The sequence below is a fragment of the Lissotriton helveticus genome, chromosome 5_1, assembly GCF_964261635.1.
Source record: "Lissotriton helveticus chromosome 5_1, aLisHel1.1, whole genome shotgun sequence".
NCBI lineage: Eukaryota > Metazoa > Chordata > Amphibia > Caudata > Salamandridae > Lissotriton > Lissotriton helveticus.
Window position 1 is genome coordinate 2,118,638,263 of NC_136065.1, and position 21,643 is coordinate 2,118,659,905.

The 21,643-nt window shown below is 51.5% G+C and overlaps 1 protein-coding gene and 1 pseudogene across 3 annotated transcripts in view; both read left to right on the forward strand.

The window, feature by feature from the left end:
- The window catches only part of LOC144752350 (aspartate beta-hydroxylase domain-containing protein 2-like), a 33,592-nt pseudogene extending 32,313 nt beyond the window's left edge, over positions 1-1,279 (forward strand).
- The window catches only part of RAPGEF1 (Rap guanine nucleotide exchange factor 1), a 669,494-nt gene that overhangs the window by 224,227 nt on the left and 423,624 nt on the right, over positions 1-21,643 (forward strand). For all 3 annotated transcript variants that reach the window (XM_078646181.1, XM_078646179.1, XM_078646180.1), the window contains exons 2-3: positions 1,641-1,780; positions 2,212-2,390. In XM_078646181.1, the coding sequence (XP_078502307.1) occupies positions 1,641-1,780; positions 2,212-2,390 (319 nt within the window). The remainder of the gene's footprint in view (positions 1-1,640; positions 1,781-2,211; positions 2,391-21,643) is intronic.

Consider the following 21,643-nt stretch of genomic DNA (forward strand, 5'->3'; position numbering starts at 1 on the left):
TAAGGAGGGACTACGAAGCCTGTTCACGAATCAAAAGCCATCATTTACAAAGGACAGTAAGAGAAGCCAATTAAAAAGATAGGCGGAGCTTAAAGTCCATACCTGAATACAGCATGTCTTGAAGAGACTATCCAAGTGATTTCTTGGCGAGACCTAAAAATTCCATCCACGCTAGCGTTTGCCATACTACATGCACGCCGTCACACTCGTACCTAAACCTACTAAAAACATGACATAGTTACTCACCAAATCACGGTTAAGAATGAACATCATATTGTCCAAATGAATCAAATAATAAATATACAACTAAAGACATGCCTATTTGTAAGATATTCATGTAATTCTAGATTCAACATGTCATCTTTAGATATAGATCCATATATATAAAGAGAATTTGTGGACTCCATAATTACAGGAATGTCTTCCAAAGAAGCATGCCTGTGGCTGTATAGATGTTTCTTGAATTCATTTTCACTATTGTCTAGGATGCGAACAGTCTGTAGGCCGACATCGACCTTTGGTGTTCTGAATTGGGAAATGTTCAGACATGTACGATATGTAGTAAGTTCAGGCATGTACCATATGTAATATTTAGGCCACATTTTTGTTAAACTATAACAAAAGGAATATAAGCCAAATGTAAGAACATTGTCTTAATAAAAGATTCTTTGAGAATGTCTGATTTATGAACCTATGTCTGTCAGTTAAGTGGAGGTATGCCTTAGTAGATGAATTGGAATTATACCCAATCTATTTGTGTGAAGCTGGCACTTTTGTTCTTTTGATATTGCTCCTTCCCCTGGTTTTGCCTTCTCCATATCTTGTGTTTCGGGGGTCCTCTTCTGTCTGGTGATTGCTTTCAGGACAGAGCGACAAACCACACTGAAGCATTTCAAGACATGCTTCAAGAGTGATGGCCAGTCTGTGCTCAGTGCTAATATCCTTAATTACTGTTTGGTGCAGAGGCTAATGGTGGAAGCCCTGTCCGCACCCAGTTACTCCATCGCTGTTTGTTTGGCACAGCTGCTAGCAGTAATCCGCACAGCTTCCCCAGTCCTGACAATACTGTTTTGGAAAATTCATTATGGGAATAATACACATCAGGTTGAAATGTAAATACCAGCATAGCCTTCAAGTGCCACCTTCACCACGAGTTCAGGCTTACCAGCCTATTCTGAACATGTTTTACAGTGAAGCTCCAAGTCCCAAAAGGCTCCATAATTTGACCAAAAAAGAGGCCTGGCTGAAGGACCCACATGTGAACCCCTGGATACCTTAGCTAGCTTGTTACCCATCACATATGTGAAGAGACTTCTCTGAGATAGACCTGACAACATGTCTTCACACCGTGGGTCGGTCTTGGGCTGCTGTAGAAGGGAGAATCTACCTAGACACTATCAGAGCAAGTTGTAGTCTCCTGTCTGGTGGTATACAGGAAGGCGAGGCGTTGTGCACTGCTTTCAGGACACGGGAATGGCTGCAGCGCACTGTAATAATGTCAGAGTTTCTCATTTAAAATCCAAAGGGAGTGAGCAATGGAGCCATTCATTCTATTTGGGCGCCTCTGTGCTGCTGGTAATGTTTGTGGCCGGCCGGTCGTGTCCATCTGAGGCTTATCATTCTTCTCTTGTCTTTTTCAGACTCCCAGCGGTCCCACCTATCTTCCTTCACCATGAAGCTGAAAGACAAGTTCCACTCCCCCAAAATCAGGCGCACAAACTCCAAGAAAGGGAAGTCGGTTGACCTGACTGTGAAGCCAGTGGAGAAACCTGTGAACAAGGTGAGTGGAGCAATGCTGTGGACCGAGCCTTTAATATGCGCAGATGTCTGGAGGGTGCGGGGCGGCCTGCAGGGCGGGTGGAGAGGATCTGACAACCCCAGGGATTGATGACTCTGAGTCCATGGTCCTCTAGCAGCTTCTCTCCTTCTCTCTTCGTGTATTGACCCTTTATCCTTCTCAGATGTCTGGAGGGTGTGGGGCGGCCTGCAGGGCAGGTGGAGAGGATCTGACAACCCCAGGGATTGATGACCCTGAGTCCATGGTTCTCTAGCAGCTTCTCTCCTTCTCTCTTCATGTATTGACCCTTTATCCTTCTCAGATGTCTGGAGGGTGCGGGGCGGCCTGCAGGGCGGGTGGAGAGGATCTGACAACCCCAGGGATTGATGACTGAGTCCATGAACCTCTAGCAGCTTCTCTCTTTCTCTCTTCAGAGTTTGAGTCGTTTGGAGGAGCAGGAGAAAGACGTGGTCAGTGCCCTGCGATACTTCAAGACCATCGTTGACAAGATGGCCATCGACAGCAAAGTCCTGGAGATGCTTCCGGGATCCGCCAGCAAAGTGCTGGAGGCCATCCTGCCCCTGGTGCAGGTGGACGTGCGTGTCCAGCAGAGGTGAGTCCTCCAGCTCTTTTCTCTCCGGCTTTATCTTTGTCTCTTGCTCCTGTCTCACTCAAGCTTTCTTTTTGCCCATCCTCTGCTCTTTCCCTCCTCATGCTTGTCGTCTGTTTGCCTGGGTCCTAAAGACTGTTCTCCTCTGATCACCTACGCCTCTTGACCAGCTAGGTCTTTGCATTGCGCACCAGAGCTGCCTCTGTGGATTGGCTCTGGATCTTTGGGTACGGAAGGGCGTGGGAGACTCACATGAAGGTGCACAATGTCGGAGGGCCTGGAAGAAGGGCTTGTGGACTCTGGTCTGTTCAGGATGCTGATGATATGCGGAGCAGGAACTTTGTGAGAGCTCATCTGATGCAATGGAAGTTCAGCATGGCGTGAAGGCTCACCAGAAAAGGTCTTTTGATCACCCCTGCTCCATGGAGTGGTGACAACCGAGGATCTTACCTAGAAGGAAGAACGTCTGAGCAGACCGGTCGTCCCTGTGACCCTGAACTTCACCTGCCGAGATTGGCACTGTCGACATAGCAGTCCCAGAGGCAGCTGGGTGCATTTTCCGAGCAGGGTGTGCTGCCACCAGGCTGGAAAGGGACTGGATCCATTATGTCAGACGTGGAGGGCACTGGCAGAGACTTGTGAGGATTCTCAGTGCCACGCCAGCAGGGGGCGCTGCAGATCCAGGCTGAGGTTCGCTGGCAGAGCCCATGTGGTTGAAGTACTAGGATGAAGCTTTGAGGTGCTCTGGGGGAGCTCTGTGCGGGGTTCACAGTAATAGGGTCAGGTTTGAGATTCTCCGCATAGGGCTGTGAGAGGGTCATGTGCGAGGGACTCCGCATAGGGCTGTGAGAGGGTCATGTGCGAGGGTCTCCGCATAGGGCTGTGAGAGGGTCATGTGCGAGGGTCTCCGCATAGGGCTGTGAGAGGGTCATGTGCGAGGGACTCCGCATAGGGCTGTGAGAGGGTCATGTGCGAGAGTCTCCGCATAGGGCTGTGAGAGGGTCATGTGCGAGGGACTCCGCATAGGGCTGTGAGAGGGTCATGTGCGAGGGTCTCCGCATAGGGCTGTGAGAGGGTCATGTGCGAGGGTCTCCGCATAGGGCTGTGAGAGGGTCATGTGCGAGGGACTCCGCATAGGGCTGTGAGAGGGTCATGTGCGAGGGACTCCGCATAGGGCTGTGAGAGGGTCATGTGCGAGGGACTCCGCATAGGGCTGTGAGAGGGTCATGTGCGAGGGTCTCCGCATAGGGCTGTGAGAGGGTCATGTGCGAGGGTCTCCGCATAGGGCTGTGAGAGGGTCATGTGCGAGGGTCTCCGCATAGGGCTGTGAGAGGGTCATGTGCGAGGGTCTCCGCATAGGGCTGTGAGAGGGTCATGTGCGAGAGTCTCCGCATAGGGCTGTGAGAGGGTCATGTGCGAGAGTCTCCGCATAGGGCTGTGAGAGGGTCATGTGCGAGGGACTCCGCATAGGGCTGTGAGAGGGTCATGTGCGAGGGTCTCCGCATAGGGCTGTGAGAGGGTCATGTGCGAGGGTCTCCGCATAGGGCTGTGAGAGGGTCATGTGCGAGGGTCTCCGCATAGGGCTGTGAGAGGGTCATGTGCGAGAGTCTCCGCATAGGGCTGTGAGAGGGTCATGTGCGAGGGTCTCCGCATAGGGCTGTGAGAGGGTCATGTGCGAGGGTCTCCGCATAGGGCTGTGAGAGGGTCATGTGCGAGAGTCTCCGCATAGGGCTGTGAGAGGGTCATGTGCGAGGGTCTCCGCAAAGGGCTGTGAGAGTGTCATGTGCGAGGGTCTCCGCATAGGGCTGTGAGAGGGTCATGTGCGAGAGTCTTGGCTGTGCTTCACTGCCTGGGTGCTTCTGGCCACTTCTGCTGGCTCCAGGGAGTGGTGACAGCGCGCCGTGGCAGAAGCGCTCGTTGCTGCAGGCTCAACTTTTAATGTTAATCACCACTGATAACAAGCATTAAAAATGCAATAGGTCTCGCCTTTTATTAAGTTAAAGCCATTTGCTTTGCTATACATTAGCAAAGCAAATGGCTTTAACTTAATCAAAGGCGAGACCTATTGCATTTTCAGTGCTTGTTTTTACAGCAATAGACAGGCTAAGGTCTTCTGTCCTGCCACTAAATAATACAGCCAAGCTCCTTCGGTGTTATTACATATTAGAGAATGCACACAACTACAGAGGGATCACCCAGGAATGGAGGACAAAATTATGTGGCAAGATAGGACATTAAACGGAACACCGTGCTAGTATCATGTTGCGATTTTCAAACACAAATTTTTCACCTTTGCCCTGGTTTTAGTCGGGCGTGGCGGGGTCTCCTCCCTCTTACCGCATTTAAAGGTTGTTTCACCGTCGCTTTGGCGGGTCCGGGTCCCGGGGGTGGTCCTGTGTGAGCGCCATCTTGCTTTGGGCTCTGCATTACATCAACGGGCGCCATCTTGGAGCGTCCTTGCGCTCGCGCTGGGATTGGATCGCCTATTTAAAGCTCCCCCCTCCCGCGCAGCGGGACGCGCAGGTGGGGCGCCCTCGCTTAGCCGGAGTCGTGCTAGAGTCCTGCCCGTCTGCGCCCGTCAGCGACGAGGAAGCGCGAGACGTGGTAGGGCTCTGTTCATTTGTGGCTATTGTCATTTGGCACGTTTTACCAATGCCTATTTACACACAGGCAGATTTGCTTTCTATCGGGGATAGGGTTGCGGTCTGCCGATGTGATCCTGTAGACCCCCTATCTGGCCCTTATGTCTGCGCCTGTAAGGGATGGTCTCTTGATAGCCCGACTAAGATCTGCTCCCTGGTAGATGTAACCCCCATCAAGCGCAATATCAATACAGGCCGGGGCCTTCGGATCTGGAGTTTGAATGTGAGGTCACTGGTCAAACATCACCAGCTTATACATGACCTCATTGAAAAAGACGATCCTGATCTTTTTCTCCTTACCGAAACCTGGCTTCAGGACACTGATGCCGCTATTCTGAATCTTACCTTTCCATCGGATTACACGATTTTTACTTTGAATCGGACTACGAGAGGAGGTGGTATTGCCATGGCAGTTAAATCCTGCTTCCCTGCTGAATGGAAAGCTCTTGGGTTGCCTGCCTGTGAAAGTGCCCTCTTCAAAGTAGCTTTTAGCCATCATTTTACTTTCAGCGTCCGCTCTTGACGATATGGTAAGCTCCTTAGCGCTCGGTTGCGCGAATTTTAACATCATGGGTGACCTTAATATCCATTTTGATAACAGGTCGTCCATACCCATTAACACCTTGCTTGCGGATCTTGAAGCTCTTCAACTTGTCCAGCTAGTCACTCTTCCAACTCACACTGGAGGTCATATCCTTGATCCCTTTTTTTCCACTCTTGAGAGGGTGAAGGTGTCTGACCCGAAGCTGATTGGATGGACGGATCACTTGCTGGTGGAAGTCTTTTGTTCGAGGCATGTGGGCTGCTAAATTCATATCTATTGCATAGATCGCCGCCTAGTGTTGGGTCCGGATGATTGCACATTGTTGTCCTGGAAGCGTCTTCGAAGTATCACGAGATAGGTGGCTCCTCCCCTGGACTACAGTGCGCATGGGCATCGGCTCCATCCCCAGATTGTTTTTTTCCGCCATTGGGTTCGGATGTGATTTCGACGGCTCCTTGTCGGAATCGAAAGAAACTTACTTCTTAAGGCCAAAAGGCCTTCGGTATTCGCGTCGGTATTGTTTGCGATCGGTCCCGAGCATCGTCTGACTCTTCGGGTTGGACTTCTGCGGAGTGGTTTACTCTTCGCGCATCGAGGCCCTGTACTCGCAGCAAGACCCCGGCGACTTCATCATGGAACGGAGTCCGTTCAAGCGCTGCCCCGTGTGTGGGTCTAAATACCCACACATCGACGTGCATCCAGTCTGTAATAAATGTCTATCGCCGTAACACGACGAGGACAACTGCATGGCCTGCTCCAAATTCAGGTCAAAGAAGACGCTCAAGCATCGGCGCGCGGCGCGACTTGAAGCCCTACACGCAGCCCCGGCACCCGACGACATATTCGACGACCCCGCAGAAGAAGGCCACAGCCATCATCTTCAAATCTCACCACCATCGACGGAGGTCGAGGCAGATCCAGAAGAATACATCGAAGGACAGAGCCAAGACCTTGAATACGTCGAGGTGGTAGGGGACGACGAAGAAGTCTATGGGGCCGCGGAAGATAGCTCAGAGGAAGAGCTATGCCCCGAAAGTTACTCGACTCAGGCTCAGGTCACGGGATCGCCACTCGGCCTTACCCACGACCCTGCACCGGTATCCCCAGCCCCGCCTTCGGGCCCGGCCACGGATACACCGGAGGAGCCACCGTTGCGCGTATCGAAACCGAAACCGCAACCATTGCTGTCGACAACACCTAAAATGGCCGACATCACGCCAAAAACGAAACCGAAACCTTCGGTCTCCACGGCTCCCAAAATGGCCGCCGACTCGGCAAAACCGAAACCTACGGCTTCGACAACATCTAAAATGGCCGACGTCCCGTCCAAGCCATCGAAGCCTGCTCCGTCTTCAACTCCGTCGCCTTCGGGCCACACGAAGTCAAAGAAGACTGTCGACTCACCGGCGCCTCAAACGGTGGCCAAGGACACGTCCTCAAAGAAGGTCGTCCATCCCACCTCGACGTCTGCAGCGTCTAACACCAAACGCACGGTCGAAGCCAAGTCCACTAAGGCCCAGGATCCGACGGCCGGAGCCACTACTCATCGGCACAAGGATGCCGGAACGGCATCAACGGCGTCGGCGCCTAAACCTACCACAGGGCAGCGTCCCGGGGAGGCCAGGAATCATCGGTGGCCACTTCTGCTACGCCGAAGTCCTCCGAAGCGGACGAACATGAAGCATCGGTTGCCAAACCCTCGGCTTCCTTTACAAAACAGGTCACCGACTCCCTCAAGAGAATTCGGGAGAAAGCCCTGACGTCGGCGTCTACCGCACCGTCGGATCCGAGACCGGTTGTGAGAAGTTGGCCTGATGTGCAGTGCTCACTATTCTAGTGATCACTATATATCAGTCCAAACAACCCTTATTGATGATTGGTTGTAAGTCAACCTTATAGACCAGCTATCCTAGTAGCATGGATACGAGCAGTCTAAGGCTAAGACTCTAGAGGGCGTGTTAAGCCAGCTGTTTTACCATCACATTACCCCTTGAACACCCAGTGAAAGGACACCACACAAGTGTTATGAAAATAAACAATGTATTTATTAGAATCACAACAACCCTGTACTCTTTATGAGGACAGGGTGCTAAGCACACAACAAAACTCTTACGAAAATACTTTTAAGTTAGCACGTTACACAAATGCCCGAGGGGCACGAAAAACCATATACACTAAAAGTGGAATGCGAATTACTAGCAGGTAAGTAACAGTTCTAATAGGCTTTGGAATCGCTAGGACTGGACTAGGGAATCGTTAGATTACTACTAGGAGGCCCAGGGGACTCGGGTGCAGAGTGTGCACTCTCACGCGGGATGCGGGACAAAGTCTATGGAGGCTAGTAAAGGCAAAGTTAGTGTTCACGGGCGAACCCGACCTGGTAGGAAGAAAATGACAGTGGATCCTGACCCTTGGATAGTGAGGCTATGCTGGGACACCGGAGTGCCGAAGTTACCTAGCCCAGGGGCTGCAGCTGCATAGGTCTGAAAAGACGTCGGGGATCTCGTTGCCGGACCGGGAGCCTGGAAGGAAGAAGTTGCTGGCAGGCGACCAGTGAAGGAAAGTTCGATGGATCCAAGCCTGGATCAAGGAAGAAGAAACCTGAAAGCAGAGGGGACCAAGTTCTTGAATCACTAGCCAGTGATTAAGTGGGCACCAGGATGGCACCGGGCGAAGTCACCGCAGTCAGGTGAGTGGGCGCTGCTGGGCTCTGCAGTCTCTCGGACCAGGAGGCGTTGTCGGCGACCAGGATGGAGGTGCGAGCTGTCCCACGAAGGATGAAGTCGTTGGCGTCGAAGTTACCCAGGATTGGGCAACAAGCCTTGGCTAAGTCAAGCCCACGCGGTGGACTCAAAATGGCGTCTTGAGTGGACCAGGAGGGTCCAGGGTGCTCCTCTTCTGGGAGGGAGCAAGGGCCAGTCTGGAGCAACCAGACCAGCAGCAGAAATGTCGTCGGGCGTCGTCAGGAAGGCCACAAGCCAACGGGCTAGTAGCCAAACAACGCGGTGAGCAGCGGAAAGCAGAAGGGCCCCACGCAGATCGTGGAGATGCTGGGGGGCTGCACTTCGGAGCTGGAGCTGCTCAGAGTCGGGGCTTCTCGGACCCCAAAGCACTCACCAGTGGAATACTCGGCGGGCTTGCTGTGCAGAAGTCGTGCAGTCTTGGCGATGGCCGGTCCCTCGAGGTCTCGTCGCACCCACGGTTCTCAGCTGTGCTGTAGAGGTGGGTAGAGGTCAGAGGTGCCAGGGAAGCCGGGTCTCGTCGAGCTGGGCAGTCGGATTCCGGAGGAAGGACGTGCAGCAGACCGCAGTGTTCTGTAGATGGTGCCTGCGGGTGCAGGGTGACTACTCCTTAGTCACAAGGGAGAAATCTTAGGAAGAAGTCTTGAGTTCCTTTCGCAGAAAGTAGTTTCAGGATTCAAAGATGATCTGCTTTGGAAGGGGGCCAGTCTCTACCTTTATCCTGTAAAAAGGGGCTGGCACGCGACTAAGTCCTGCCCTATGGGTGGGACTAGGAGGGGGGTGGTTACACCCACTTCCTTGGCGGGCTTTTCCCCAGCACAGGGTCTGGAGTGACCCTGGAACTGGTTCAAGCCGGCCTATGCATAGTGAGCACCGGGGTGCTACTTGCAGTCACCTTCCTCTAAAGCCCTGCCTACCTACAATACACAAAACCCTGTCTGGGACGGTGCTGGCACCGCCCCTGGCAGGAAACCCTTTGTCCTTATCTCCTGCTCTGGGAGGACTCCCAGCAGCAGGAGGGCAGACTTGTGTCTCGGTGGCAGCATCCATTTTGTGGATGCTAAGGCTCTGTCTGACTTTTAACCGGGTTATAGGTTACAGGCATGTCGTGTCCCTCTAGAAGGGTGGAATGCTAACCCCGTCGCCAGAATTGGCGAGGGGTTAGTATTCCAATTCGTATGACACCTTACTCGACATGTTTTGATAAAGCGATACCAGAGTTGGCACATAACCGCGAGGATTATAATGCACTTAAGAGTATATGGTATGCGATATCATGGAAACGGCTAAGGGATAGACCCCGAAAGCCGCAGACAGGCTCAGCTCATGCCAGAGCACCATCTCACACGATTCCAAGCACTCTGCCTTCAGGATTGTTAAGGCCTGCTATAGGAGTGACTGATAGGAGATCTGTGTGTCCATTTTAGGGTTAGATATAGGTATACTATATCTAAAGCAAAGGGTGAGTACACCACCTTGCCCCAGCTGTCGTGCAGCCAGTTGTGTCAGATTTAGGTAGTCAATCCAGGGGTGGCACAATACGTGCTTCAGCCCCTGGGAGACTTCTGGGTGCACCTCAGCCCTGGGTACAGGGACTTGGAGAGGGCCCAGTGCCAATTCAGTACCTGGGTACAATTTGGTTAGAGAGAACAGCTAGGCTGTGGGTCTGATTAGCAGGCCCACAGCCAGGGAAAGTCGTAAACCAGTGCAGCAAAAAGCAAAAATCTGGGTGATCATAGGATTGCAGACCCTACTCTCCTACATGACCCCCCCCCAAACTTTGGGACAATAAACTAACCTTGACCAGGTGAGTCTTCTTGCTCTAAGTGGAAATACCTGGAGAGCCCATCAGCATTGCTGTGATCAGTCCCAGGTCTATGCTCCACTGTAAAATCCATCCCCTGTAGGGAAATGGACCACCTAAGCAGTTTGGGGTTTTCACCCTTCATCTGATTTAGCCACAAGAGGGGCTTATGGTCTGTCTGAATGGTGAAGTGAGTGCCAAACAAGTAGGCCCTCAGCTTCTTCAGGGCCCAGACCACAGCAAAGGCCTCCCTCTCAATAGCTGACCAATTTTTCTCTCTGGGTGTCAACCTCCTACTAATGAAAGCAATAGGCTGATCATTACCATCAAAATTCAGTTGAGACAGAACAGCTCCCACACCCAACTCAGAAGCATCTGTTTGGACAATGAATGGCTTGGAGTAATCTGGACTCTTGAGGATAGGTGCTGTGCACATGGCCTGCTTTAGGTCATTGAATGCTTTCTGACAGCTTGCTGTCCACTGAACTTTCTTTGGCATCTTTTTGCTTGTCAGGTCATTAAGGGGGGTCACTATGGACCCATAATTTCTGACAAACTTCCTATAGTACCCAGTCAGGCCCAAGAAAGCTCGAACCTGAGTCGGGGTGATTGGAGGAGTCCAGTCCTTGATGGCCTGTATCTTACTCTCCAGTGGCTGAACCTGGCCTCCACCTACAAGGTGGCCCAGGTATACAACCTGTGTCTGCCCTATCTGGCACTTTGTGGCCTTGATAGTGAGGCCTGCCTTTTGCAGGGCCTCTAACACTTTCCTCAGGTGGACCAGGTGATCCTCCCAGGTGGAGCTAAAGACAGCAATATCGTCAAGATAAGCTGCACAGAAGTCATCCAGCCCAGTGAGGACTTGATTCACCAACCTTTGGAAGGTGGCAGGTGCATTTTTCAGTCCAAAGGGCATTACCACAAATTGATAATGCCCTCCAGGGGTAGAAAATGCTGTCTTAGGTTTGGCTTCCTCAGCTAACCTGATTTGCCAATACCCAGCTGTCAAATCAAATGTGCTTAAGAAGTTGGCAGAAGCCAATCTATCTATAAGCTCATCTGCTCTTGGTATTGGGTGGGCATCAGTCTTAGTGACTGCATTGAGGCCTCTGTAGTCTACGCAAAACCTCATCTCTCTCTTACCACCCTGGGTGTGAGGCTTTGGCACTAGAACTACTGGGCTAGCCCAAGGGCTATCTGAGGGCTCAATGACTCCCAGTTCCAACATTTTCTGCACTTCAGTTTTGATGCAGTCTCTAACATGATCAGGCTGTCTGTAGATTTTACTCTTGACAGGCAGACTGTCTCCAGTGTCAACATCATGGGTACACCAATCAGTTTGGCTGGGTGTCAGAGAGAACATATGTCTGAAGGATTGCAAGACTTGCCTGCAATCCTGTTGCTGATGTTCAGTGAGGCTGCCACAAAAGACAACACCATCAACTGATCCATCATCAGGATTCTGAGTGAGCAGGTCTGGGAGAGGGTCACTCTCTTCCTCCTGTCCCTCATCTGTGGCCATGAGCAAGCTCATGTCCTTCCTGTCAACATATGCCTTGAGCCTGTTAACATGGAGCACTCTGAGAGGGCTCCTGGGAGTTCCAAGGTCCACCAAGTAGGTAACCTCTCCCTTTTGCTCAATGATGGTGTGGGGCCCAGACCATTTGTCTTTCAGAGCTGCTGGGGCCACTGGCTCCAGCACCCACACCTTCTGCCCTGGCTGGTATACAGTCAGTACAGCCTTTTGGTCATGCCAAGCTTTCTGAAGTTCCTGGCTGGCCTCAAGGTTTTTGGATGCCTTTTCCATATACTCAGCCATCCTGGAGCGGAGACCAAGTACATAGTCCACTATGTTGGTTGCAGGCTTTTTGAGAGGTCTCTCCCATCCTTCCTTCACCAAACACAGGGGTCCTCTTACAGGATGCCCATATAGAAGCTCAAAAGGGCTGTAGCCAACCCCCTTCTGTGGGACCTCTCTGTAAGCAAACAAAAGGCAGGGGATCAGGACATCCCATCTTCTCCTAAGAGGTTCAGGTAGTCCATGAATCATCCCTTTCAGGGTCCTGTTGAATCTCTCAACAAGCCCATTGCATTGTGGATGATAGGGTGTGGTGAACTTGTAGTTCACACCACACTCTTTCCACATAGCAGTCAGATATCCTGACATGAAGTTTGTACCTCTGTCAGAAACGACCTCCTTAGGGAAACCCACTCTGGAGAACACTCCAACTAGGGCTCTTGCCACTACAGGGGCTGTAGTGGTCCTAAGGGGAATAGCCTCAGGATACCTGGTGGCATGGTCCACCACCACCAGTATAAACTTGTGTCCTGATGCTGTCTGGGGTTCCATTGGACCAACAATGTCAATCCCCACTCTTTCAAAGGGAACCCCCACCACAGGTAGTGGTATGAGGGGGGCCTTTGTTGTGCCACCTGACTTGCCACTGGCTTGGCAAGTGACACATGAGCGACAAAACTCCTTGGTATTCTCATTCATATGGGGCCAGTGAAAGTGTGAGACAAGCCTGTCCCAAGTCTTTGTCTGACCTAAATGACCTGCAAGGGGAATCTCATGGGCCAAGGTGAGAAGGAAACCTCTCAGAGACAAGGGGATGACCAGCCTCCTGGTTGCACCAGGCTTGGGGTCTCTTGACTCAGAGTACAGGAGTCCATCTTCCCAGTATACCCTGTGGGCACCTGTGGCATTCCCTGCAGCCTCAGCAGCAGCCTGCTGTCTGAGGGGTTCAAGGGAAGGGCAGCTCAACTGTTCCTTCCCCAGGTCTGCTCTGGAGGGTCCCCCTGAGCCCAGAAACTCAACTTGATCAAGTTCAAGCTCTTTAGGCTCAGTTTCCCTCAGCTCTGCTAGATCAGCCTCCTCAGAGACTTGATCCTCAACCTGGGGCAAGGGGGAAGGCAAAGCCTTACCCTTACTGCTCTTCTTCTTGGGAGGTGTCTGGTCCATAATTTCAGGATCCAGCACCTGTTCAGTGGGGCATCTTCTGGCCTGTGACCTAGTCACAGCAAGCACATGTGCTGGCAAGCCTAACATCTCCATGTGAGTCCTCTGCTCCACTTCTGACCATTGTGATGACTCCAAATCATTGCCCAACAAACAATCAACTGGGAGGTCTGAACTGACTACAACTTTCTTTTGTCCCTTCACTCCACCCCAGGAGAAAGCTACAATTGCCACACTATGACTAGTAGTGACATTGCTGGCATTGGTCACCAGGAAATCAGTACCTGGCATGATCTGTCCAGGGTCCACAAAGTTAGGTGTCACCATGGTGACACTGGCACAAGTGTCCCTATAGGCCTGAGCCATTTTGCCATTAATCAAAGGTGTCTGCCTGTATTTGCCCAAAGTATTGGGACTTATTTCAGGGGACATATCCATATCCCCTGTACAGACAAGGACAGCCTGAGTGAGTGTGCCAACTAAGTTGTCAGACCCCTCAGTACCCAAGGTTAACCCAACTAATGCCTTGGGAGTGACACTACCACTACTGACTGTACTAGGGGGTGCAGTTGCTTTAGGAGCTGTAGTGGCAGGAGTTTGTCCTCCTCCTCTTTTGGTGCACTCACTAAACCAGTGAGATTTACTTTTGCAGTACTGGCACCACCTTTTGGACTGGCCTTCTTGAGTCTTCTTCTTCTGGGAAGCCTGACCCCCACCCTCTTTGGTTTGTTGGGGACCTGGTGAAGACTTCTGGTCATTTTGCTCATTCTTAACATTACCCTTCTGGTCTGCTTTCTTCTGACCACCCTGGTTCTGGTTCTGGTTCTGCTTGATCCTTGTCCTGACCCATTTGTCTGCCTTCTTTCCCAATTCTTGGGGAGAGGTCAGATCTGAATCAACAAGGTGCTGGTGCAGCAACTGGTTCTGACAATTGTTCAAAATTTGTTCTCTCATCATTAGATTATACAATCCTGTGTAATCTGTAACCTTGCTACCCAGCAACCAGCCCTCCAAAGCCTTAGTGGCACAATCCACAAAATCAGACCAGTCCTGAGACTGAGTTTTCTGGGTGTCTCTGAACAGCAACCTGTACTGCTCAGTGGTTAAACCAAACCCATCAACCAGTGTATTCTTCAGGACCTGGTAATTGTTAGCATCCTCCACTCTTGTAGTGAGGAGCTTATCTCTACCTTTACCATCAAAGGAGAGCCACAGTATAGCTGCCCACTGACTCTGGGGAATGTTCTGCACAGTGCAGGCCCTCTCCAGAGCAGCCATCCATTTCTGGATGTCATCCCCTTGCTTAAAGGGGGGCACTATTTTAGTCAGGTGTTTAGTATCTAAACCCTTCTCTCTATCTCTTGGGAGATTGCTGCCACCAGTGGGAGCTAGCCCACTCATCTGCTGCTCTCTTGCCAGGGCAAGCTTCTCTTTGGCCAGGGCAATTTCTTCCCTTTCAATCCTCAGTTCAGCTTGTCTCATCCTAGCTTCATGCTCCTTTCTCTGAGGGGAAGTAAATCTCCTCTGTGGAGGATTCCTTCTCCCCTGAGAAGAGGCATTAGAGTGCAGAGATCTATTGGAGTCCCTAGAAAGAGATCTATCTCTCCTAACTCCAAGGTTAGGCCCACTTCGGGTTAGTACTGGGGGGCCCCCAGATCCTAGCCCAAGTAAGTCTAAGTTGGTCCTAGTTAGCCTTCTGACTACCTCAAGACCCTTGTCTACCTCATCCCCAGAGAGTACCTCCTCGTCCTCCTCCTCAACTGCTGAATCAGTGTTGGGGAGGTCTGGATCCCCAGAGGTTCCCTCTAAGGCTGGCATGCTCTCATGTAACTGAGAGAGCTTTCTGGCATCATATGTCTCTAAGAGACCTATCAGAAAGGGTAGGGTGGGGTTAGACCCCTGTTTCAGTTTTCTGGAGACACAGAGTTGCCTCATCTCCTGAAAATTGAGAGCTGCATATCTTGAAGTGACCTGTGGAGGGTCAACACTGACCAGGGGAGTCTCAGCAGAGTCCCCCTGAGTCGACATGCTTTTCTAGTGAGGTGTAAGTGGTGCACTTACCTACACTATATGTTTGCCTACTGATCCCTTGCTAGAGTTGTAGTTTTAGGGTGTGCTAGGCCCTAGGAGCTACAACAGCTGGTTCAGTAGAACTCAGAGTATTCTAAGCTAAGTTATATGTACCTTTAGTACTTATGTGATCTTTCACAAGATATTCTTAGGGCATGTGTGGTAAAACAACAGCAAGCTCAAATCCCAACCGCTGCTCACCAATGTGAGAAGTTGGCCTGATGTGCAGTGCTCACTATTCTAGTGATCACTATATATCAGTCCAAACAACCCTTATTGATGATTGGTTGTAAGTCAACCTTATAGACCAGCTATCCTAGTAGCATGGATACGAGCAGTCTAAGGCTAAGACTCTAGAGGGCGTGTTAAGCCAGCTGTTTTACCATCACATTACCCCTTGAACACCCAGTGAAAGGACACCACACAAGTGTTATGAAAATAAACAATGTATTTATTAGAATCACAACAACCCTGTACTCTTTATGAGGACAGGGTGCTAAGCACACAACAAAACTCTTACGAAAATACTTTTAAGTTAGCACGTTACACAAATGCCCGAGGGGCACGAAAAACCATATACACTAAAAGTGGAATGCGAATTACTAGCAGGTAAGTAACAGTTCTAATAGGCTTTGGAATCGCTAGGACTGGACTAGGGAATCGTTAGATTACTACTAGGAGGCCCAGGGGACTCGGGTGCAGAGTGTGCACTCTCACGCGGGATGCGGGACAAAGTCTATGGAGGCTAGTAAAGGCAAAGTTAGTGTTCACGGGCGAACCCGACCTGGTAGGAAGAAAATGACAGTGGATCCTGACCCTTGGATAGTGAGGCTATGCTGGGACACCGGAGTGCCGAAGTTACCTAGCCCAGGGGCTGCAGCTGCATAGGTCTGAAAAGACGTCGGGGATCTCGTTGCCGGACCGGGAGCCTGGAAGGAAGAAGTTGCTGGCAGGCGACCAGTGAAGGAAAGTTCGATGGATCCAAGCCTGGATCAAGGAAGAAGAAACCTGAAAGCAGAGGGGACCAAGTTCTTGAATCACTAGCCAGTGATTAAGTGGGCACCAGGATGGCACCGGGCGAAGTCACCGCAGTCAGGTGAGTGGGCGCTGCTGGGCTCTGCAGTCTCTCGGACCAGGAGGCGTTGTCGGCGACCAGGATGGAGGTGCGAGCTGTCCCACGAAGGATGAAGTCGTTGGCGTCGAAGTTACCCAGGATTGGGCAACAAGCCTTGGCTAAGTCAAGCCCACGCGGTGGACTCAAAATGGCGTCTTGAGTGGACCAGGAGGGTCCAGGGTGCTCCTCTTCTGGGAGGGAGCAAGGGCCAGTCTGGAGCAACCAGACCAGCAGCAGAAATGTCGTCGGGCGTCGTCAGGAAGGCCACAAGCCAACGGGCTAGTAGCCAAACAACGCGGTGAGCAGCGGAAAGCAGAAGGGCCCCACGCAGATCGTGGAGATGCTGGGGGGCTGCACTTCGGAGCTGGAGCTGCTCAGAGTCGGGGCTTCTCGGACCCCAAAGCACTCACCAGTGGAATACTCGGCGGGCTTGCTGTGCAGAAGTCGTGCAGTCTTGGCGATGGCCGGTCCCTCGAGGTCTCGTCGCACCCACGGTTCTCAGCTGTGCTGTAGAGGTGGGTAGAGGTCAGAGGTGCCAGGGAAGCCGGGTCTCGTCGAGCTGGGCAGTCGGATTCCGGAGGAAGGACGTGCAGCAGACCGCAGTGTTCTGTAGATGGTGCCTGCGGGTGCAGGGTGACTACTCCTTAGTCACAAGGGAGAAATCTTAGGAAGAAGTCTTGAGTTCCTTTCGCAGAAAGTAGTTTCAGGATTCAAAGATGATCTGCTTTGGAAGGGGGCCAGTCTCTACCTTTATCCTGTAAAAAGGGGCTGGCACGCGACTAAGTCCTGCCCTATGGGTGGGACTAGGAGGGGGGTGGTTACACCCACTTCCTTGGCGGGCTTTTCCCCAGCACAGGGTCTGGAGTGACCCTGGAACTGGTTCAAGCCGGCCTATGCATAGTGAGCACCGGGGTGCTACTTGCAGTCACCTTCCTCTAAAGCCCTGCCTACCTACAATACACAAAACCCTGTCTGGGACGGTGCTGGCACCGCCCCTGGCAGGAAACCCTTTGTCCTTATCTCCTGCTCTGGGAGGACTCCCAGCAGCAGGAGGGCAGACTTGTGTCTCGGTGGCAGCATCCATTTTGTGGATGCTAAGGCTCTGTCTGACTTTTAACCGGGTTATAGGTTACAGGCATGTCGTGTCCCTCTAGAAGGGTGGAATGCTAACCCCGTCGCCAGAATTGGCGAGGGGTTAGTATTCCAATTCGTATGACACCTTACTCGACATGTTTTGATAAAGCGATACCAGAGTTGGCACATAACCGCGAGGATTATAATGCACTTAAGAGTATATGGTATGCGATATCATGGAAACGGCTAAGGGATAGACCCCGAAAGCCGCAGACAGGCTCAGCTCATGCCAGAGCACCATCTCACACGATTCCAAGCACTCTGCCTTCAGGATTGTTAAGGCCTGCTATAGGAGTGACTGATAGGAGATCTGTGTGTCCATTTTAGGGTTAGATATAGGTATACTATATCTAAAGCAAAGGGTGAGTACACCACCTTGCCCCAGCTGTCGTGCAGCCAGTTGTGTCAGATTTAGGTAGTCAATCCAGGGGTGGCACAATACGTGCTTCAGCCCCTGGGAGACTTCTGGGTGCACCTCAGCCCTGGGTACAGGGACTTGGAGAGGGCCCAGTGCCAATTCAGTACCTGGGTACAATTTGGTTAGAGAGAACAGCTAGGCTGTGGGTCTGATTAGCAGGCCCACAGCCAGGGAAAGTCGTAAACCAGTGCAGCAAAAAGCAAAAATCTGGGTGATCATAGGATTGCAGACCCTACTCTCCTACACCGGTGGACATACCTGCAAAGTCGTCCTCCAAGCTTCTCTACGTTCTACCACCAAAGGTGGCGCCGAAGGCGTTTGTGGCCAAAACGGTCTCAAAGAACACCGAGACGCCGGAATATTCGACGCCCAGTCCCAATTTGCCTCGGCCAACTGCGTCGGAGGACAATTCGGAGCACTACATCGATGCCCACACGGGGAAATTGACACTTTATAAAAGAAAGATCACTCCCCAACCATTGGAATCATTTGTTATTCCACTAAAAAAGAAAAGGCCAGCACAGGACATAACTCCACTTGTTGAACCTCTTCAGCCTCCACCAAGGAGGAGTCCAACACCTTCCCCCCACCAATCAGGGGGTGAGGATGATGAACAAGATGACCAATATAACTTCCCTACTGGCAATGACCCTGATGTACACCAGGACCCATATGACGACGCTGGGGACCAGGAAAGCCATCAGGTGGTACAGGACCCTCAGGTTTTTGGATCACGTACATCACCTACTGAGGACTCAGCAGCATTCACTGCTTTAATAGAACGGGCAGCTGCAAATCATAATGTGGACATGCACTCTGACCCAGTGGAGGAAGATTTCCTGTTTGACACTTTCTCTGTCTCAGAAAGAACAGTCAAAACACTCCCCATTCTGAAAGGTGTCCTTAAACATGCACCAGAGATCTTTAAGGAACCGACAAGAGCAAGGGTGGTAAACCCACGTATTGAGAAAAAGTACAGGCCAGCACCTGGAGACCCTGCATATATTCGGGGACAGTTGCCTTTGGACTCATTGGTGGTCGCAAATGCCCGCAAAAGGGCCAACTCCCAAACAACGGGTGAAGCTCCTCCCCCAGACAAGGAGTCGAAAGTGCTTGAGGCTTCTGGCAAGCGGGTGGCTGCGCAGGCTGCCAATGTATGGCGTATAGCAAACACACAAGCACTACTGGCGCGTTACGATAGGGCGCATTACGACACCCTAGAACAGCTCCTTCAACATCTACCTGATGAGTATAAAGAAGCAGGCGAAATGCTCATTCAGGAGGGAAAGCTTATATCAAATGCTGCAATTAAGTGTGCACTTGATGTCGCGGACACAGCGGCTAGGGGGATTAACACTAGCGTCATGCTAAGGCGCCAAGCCTGGCTTCGTATATCTGGTTTTAAGCCTGACATCCAAACTACAATCCTCAACCAGCCCGTCAATCCTGACAGACTGTTTGGCCCTGATGTAGACACCACACTTGAAAAGATTAAGAAGGACAACGAGACTGCTAAGTCCATGGGGGCTCTCCAATCACAACAGTTCAGGGGCAACACTTTTCGTCGCTCAGGTGTGCGTAGTGTTACCAGAGGACACTTGGGACATTAAACACAATTCGCAAGAGGTGGTGCGCAATCCTCGTACCCCAAGCAAGGTAGAGGGGGTTACCGAGGTAACAGTGCCAAAGGCAGAGGCAGAGGAAACAACAACTCCCGCTCCTCTGCCACAAACAAACAGTGACTCCCTGTCACTGCCCCCCGACCATCCAACACCTGTCGGGGGAAGACTCCAGCAGTTCCTGCCAGTCTGGTCATCCATCACCACAGACAGGTGGGTGAGAAAACTAATTCAGTACGGTTATTGTTTGGAGTTAATATCCACTCCTCCCAATATTCCCCCAAAACACCGTCCTATGTCGGCAGAGCACTTGCACTTATTGCAGCAGGAGGTACTAGTAATGCTGCAAAAAGGAGCAATCGAACTCGTGCCAGTGGAGGAGGAAGGAACAGGGGTCTATTCCCTGTACTTCCTCATCCCAAAGAAGGACGGATCCCTCAGACCCATTCTGGATCTACGCCCTCTCAACATGTATATACTGTCAGAACATTTTCACATGCTGACACTGCAACAAATCCTTCCCCTTCTGAACCAAGGGGATTTCCTAGCAACCTTAGACCTCAAGGATGCTTACTTCCACATCCCACTCCACCCGTCCCACAGAAAATACCTCAGGTTCACCATTCTCAACAAGCACTATCAGTTCAAAGTCCTACCCTTCGGGGTGACTACTGCCCCCAGAGTGTTTACAAAGTGTCAGGCGACAGTGGCAGCGCACCTCAGGAGACAAAACATACATGTCTACCCGTACCTCGACGACTGGCTCGTTCAAGCAAAGTCGGAAAGACAGTGCGCCTCACACATGTCCCACACTATTCAACTCCTTCACAGCCTGGGGTTCTCCCTAAACTACCCAAAGTCGCACCTTCAGCCAGCCCATGTGCGGCAGTATCTGGGCGCGACAATAAACACCCTGACTGCTATGGCTCAACCAAACACAGTCAGAATCAACAGCATTCAGTCGCTGATCCAAAGGTTCAGACCGCAACACTCCCTGCCAGCGAGAGTGTTCATGCAGTTGATAGGCATGATGGCCTCCTGCATCTTCATAGTCCCGCACGCAGGGTTGCACATGCGTCCCCTCCAAGAATGCTTAGCAAATCAATGGACACAGGCTCAGGGACAACTGACAGACCTAGTGTTGGTGACCGGTCGGGCATACAACTCTCTGCATTGGTGGAATCCACACAACCTTTGCAAGGGACGCCGTTCCAAGAGCCTGTGCCACAGATTGTCCTAACAACGGACGCATCTCTCCAAGGGTGGGGAGTGCATGTGCTCCACTACACGGTGCAGGGACTGTGGTCAACCCAGCAACAACGATTGCACATCAACTACCTGGAATTGATGGCAATCTTCATGGCGCTCAAGTCCTTCAAAGTACATCTGTGCAACAAGGTCGTGTTGATCCGGACGGACAACATGACAGCCATGTACTACATCTAGAAGCAGGGAGGTACTCACTCGCCACATCTATCTCATCTGGCTCAGAGCATGTGGAAGTGGGCCATTCAGAGGAACATCTTCCTCATGGCAGAACACCTCCCGGGCAAGGACAATCAGATGGCGGATCTGCTCAGCAGATACAGCCATCAAATGCACGAGTGGGAGATACATCCATCAGTACTCCACCCGTACTTCCAGCAGTGGGGTCATCCAGAGATAGACCTGTTTGCCACAAGGGAAAACGCAAAATGCCAAAGCTTTGCCGCCAGGTTCCCTCACCCGGAATCGCAAGGGAATGCGATATGGATGAACTGGTCAGGCAAATTTGCGTACGCTTTTCCCCCAGCGCCTCTCATTCCGCTGGTCGCAAGAAAGCTAAAGCAACACTCGATGACTCTCATCCTGGTTGCTCCAACATGGGCACGCCAACCATGGTACACCACGTTTCTAGAACTTTCCGTGGTACCGCATCAAAGGCTGCATCTCACATCCAGGCTCTTGACGCAGAACCATGGCGACATTCAGCATCCAGATCCGCAACAGCTCAATCTGGCGATCTGGCTCCTGAGGTCTTAGAATTTGGCTACCTCAACCTGCCTCCAGAATGCATGGACATCATCCGCGAGGCAAGGAAGCCCACGACCAGAGCTTGCTATGCAGCGAAATGGAAGCGGTTTGTCATTTACTGTACTGACAACAATATCAACCCGCTGGATGCATCCATTCCTAACATCTGCTATTTGTTACATCTTTACAAATGCAATC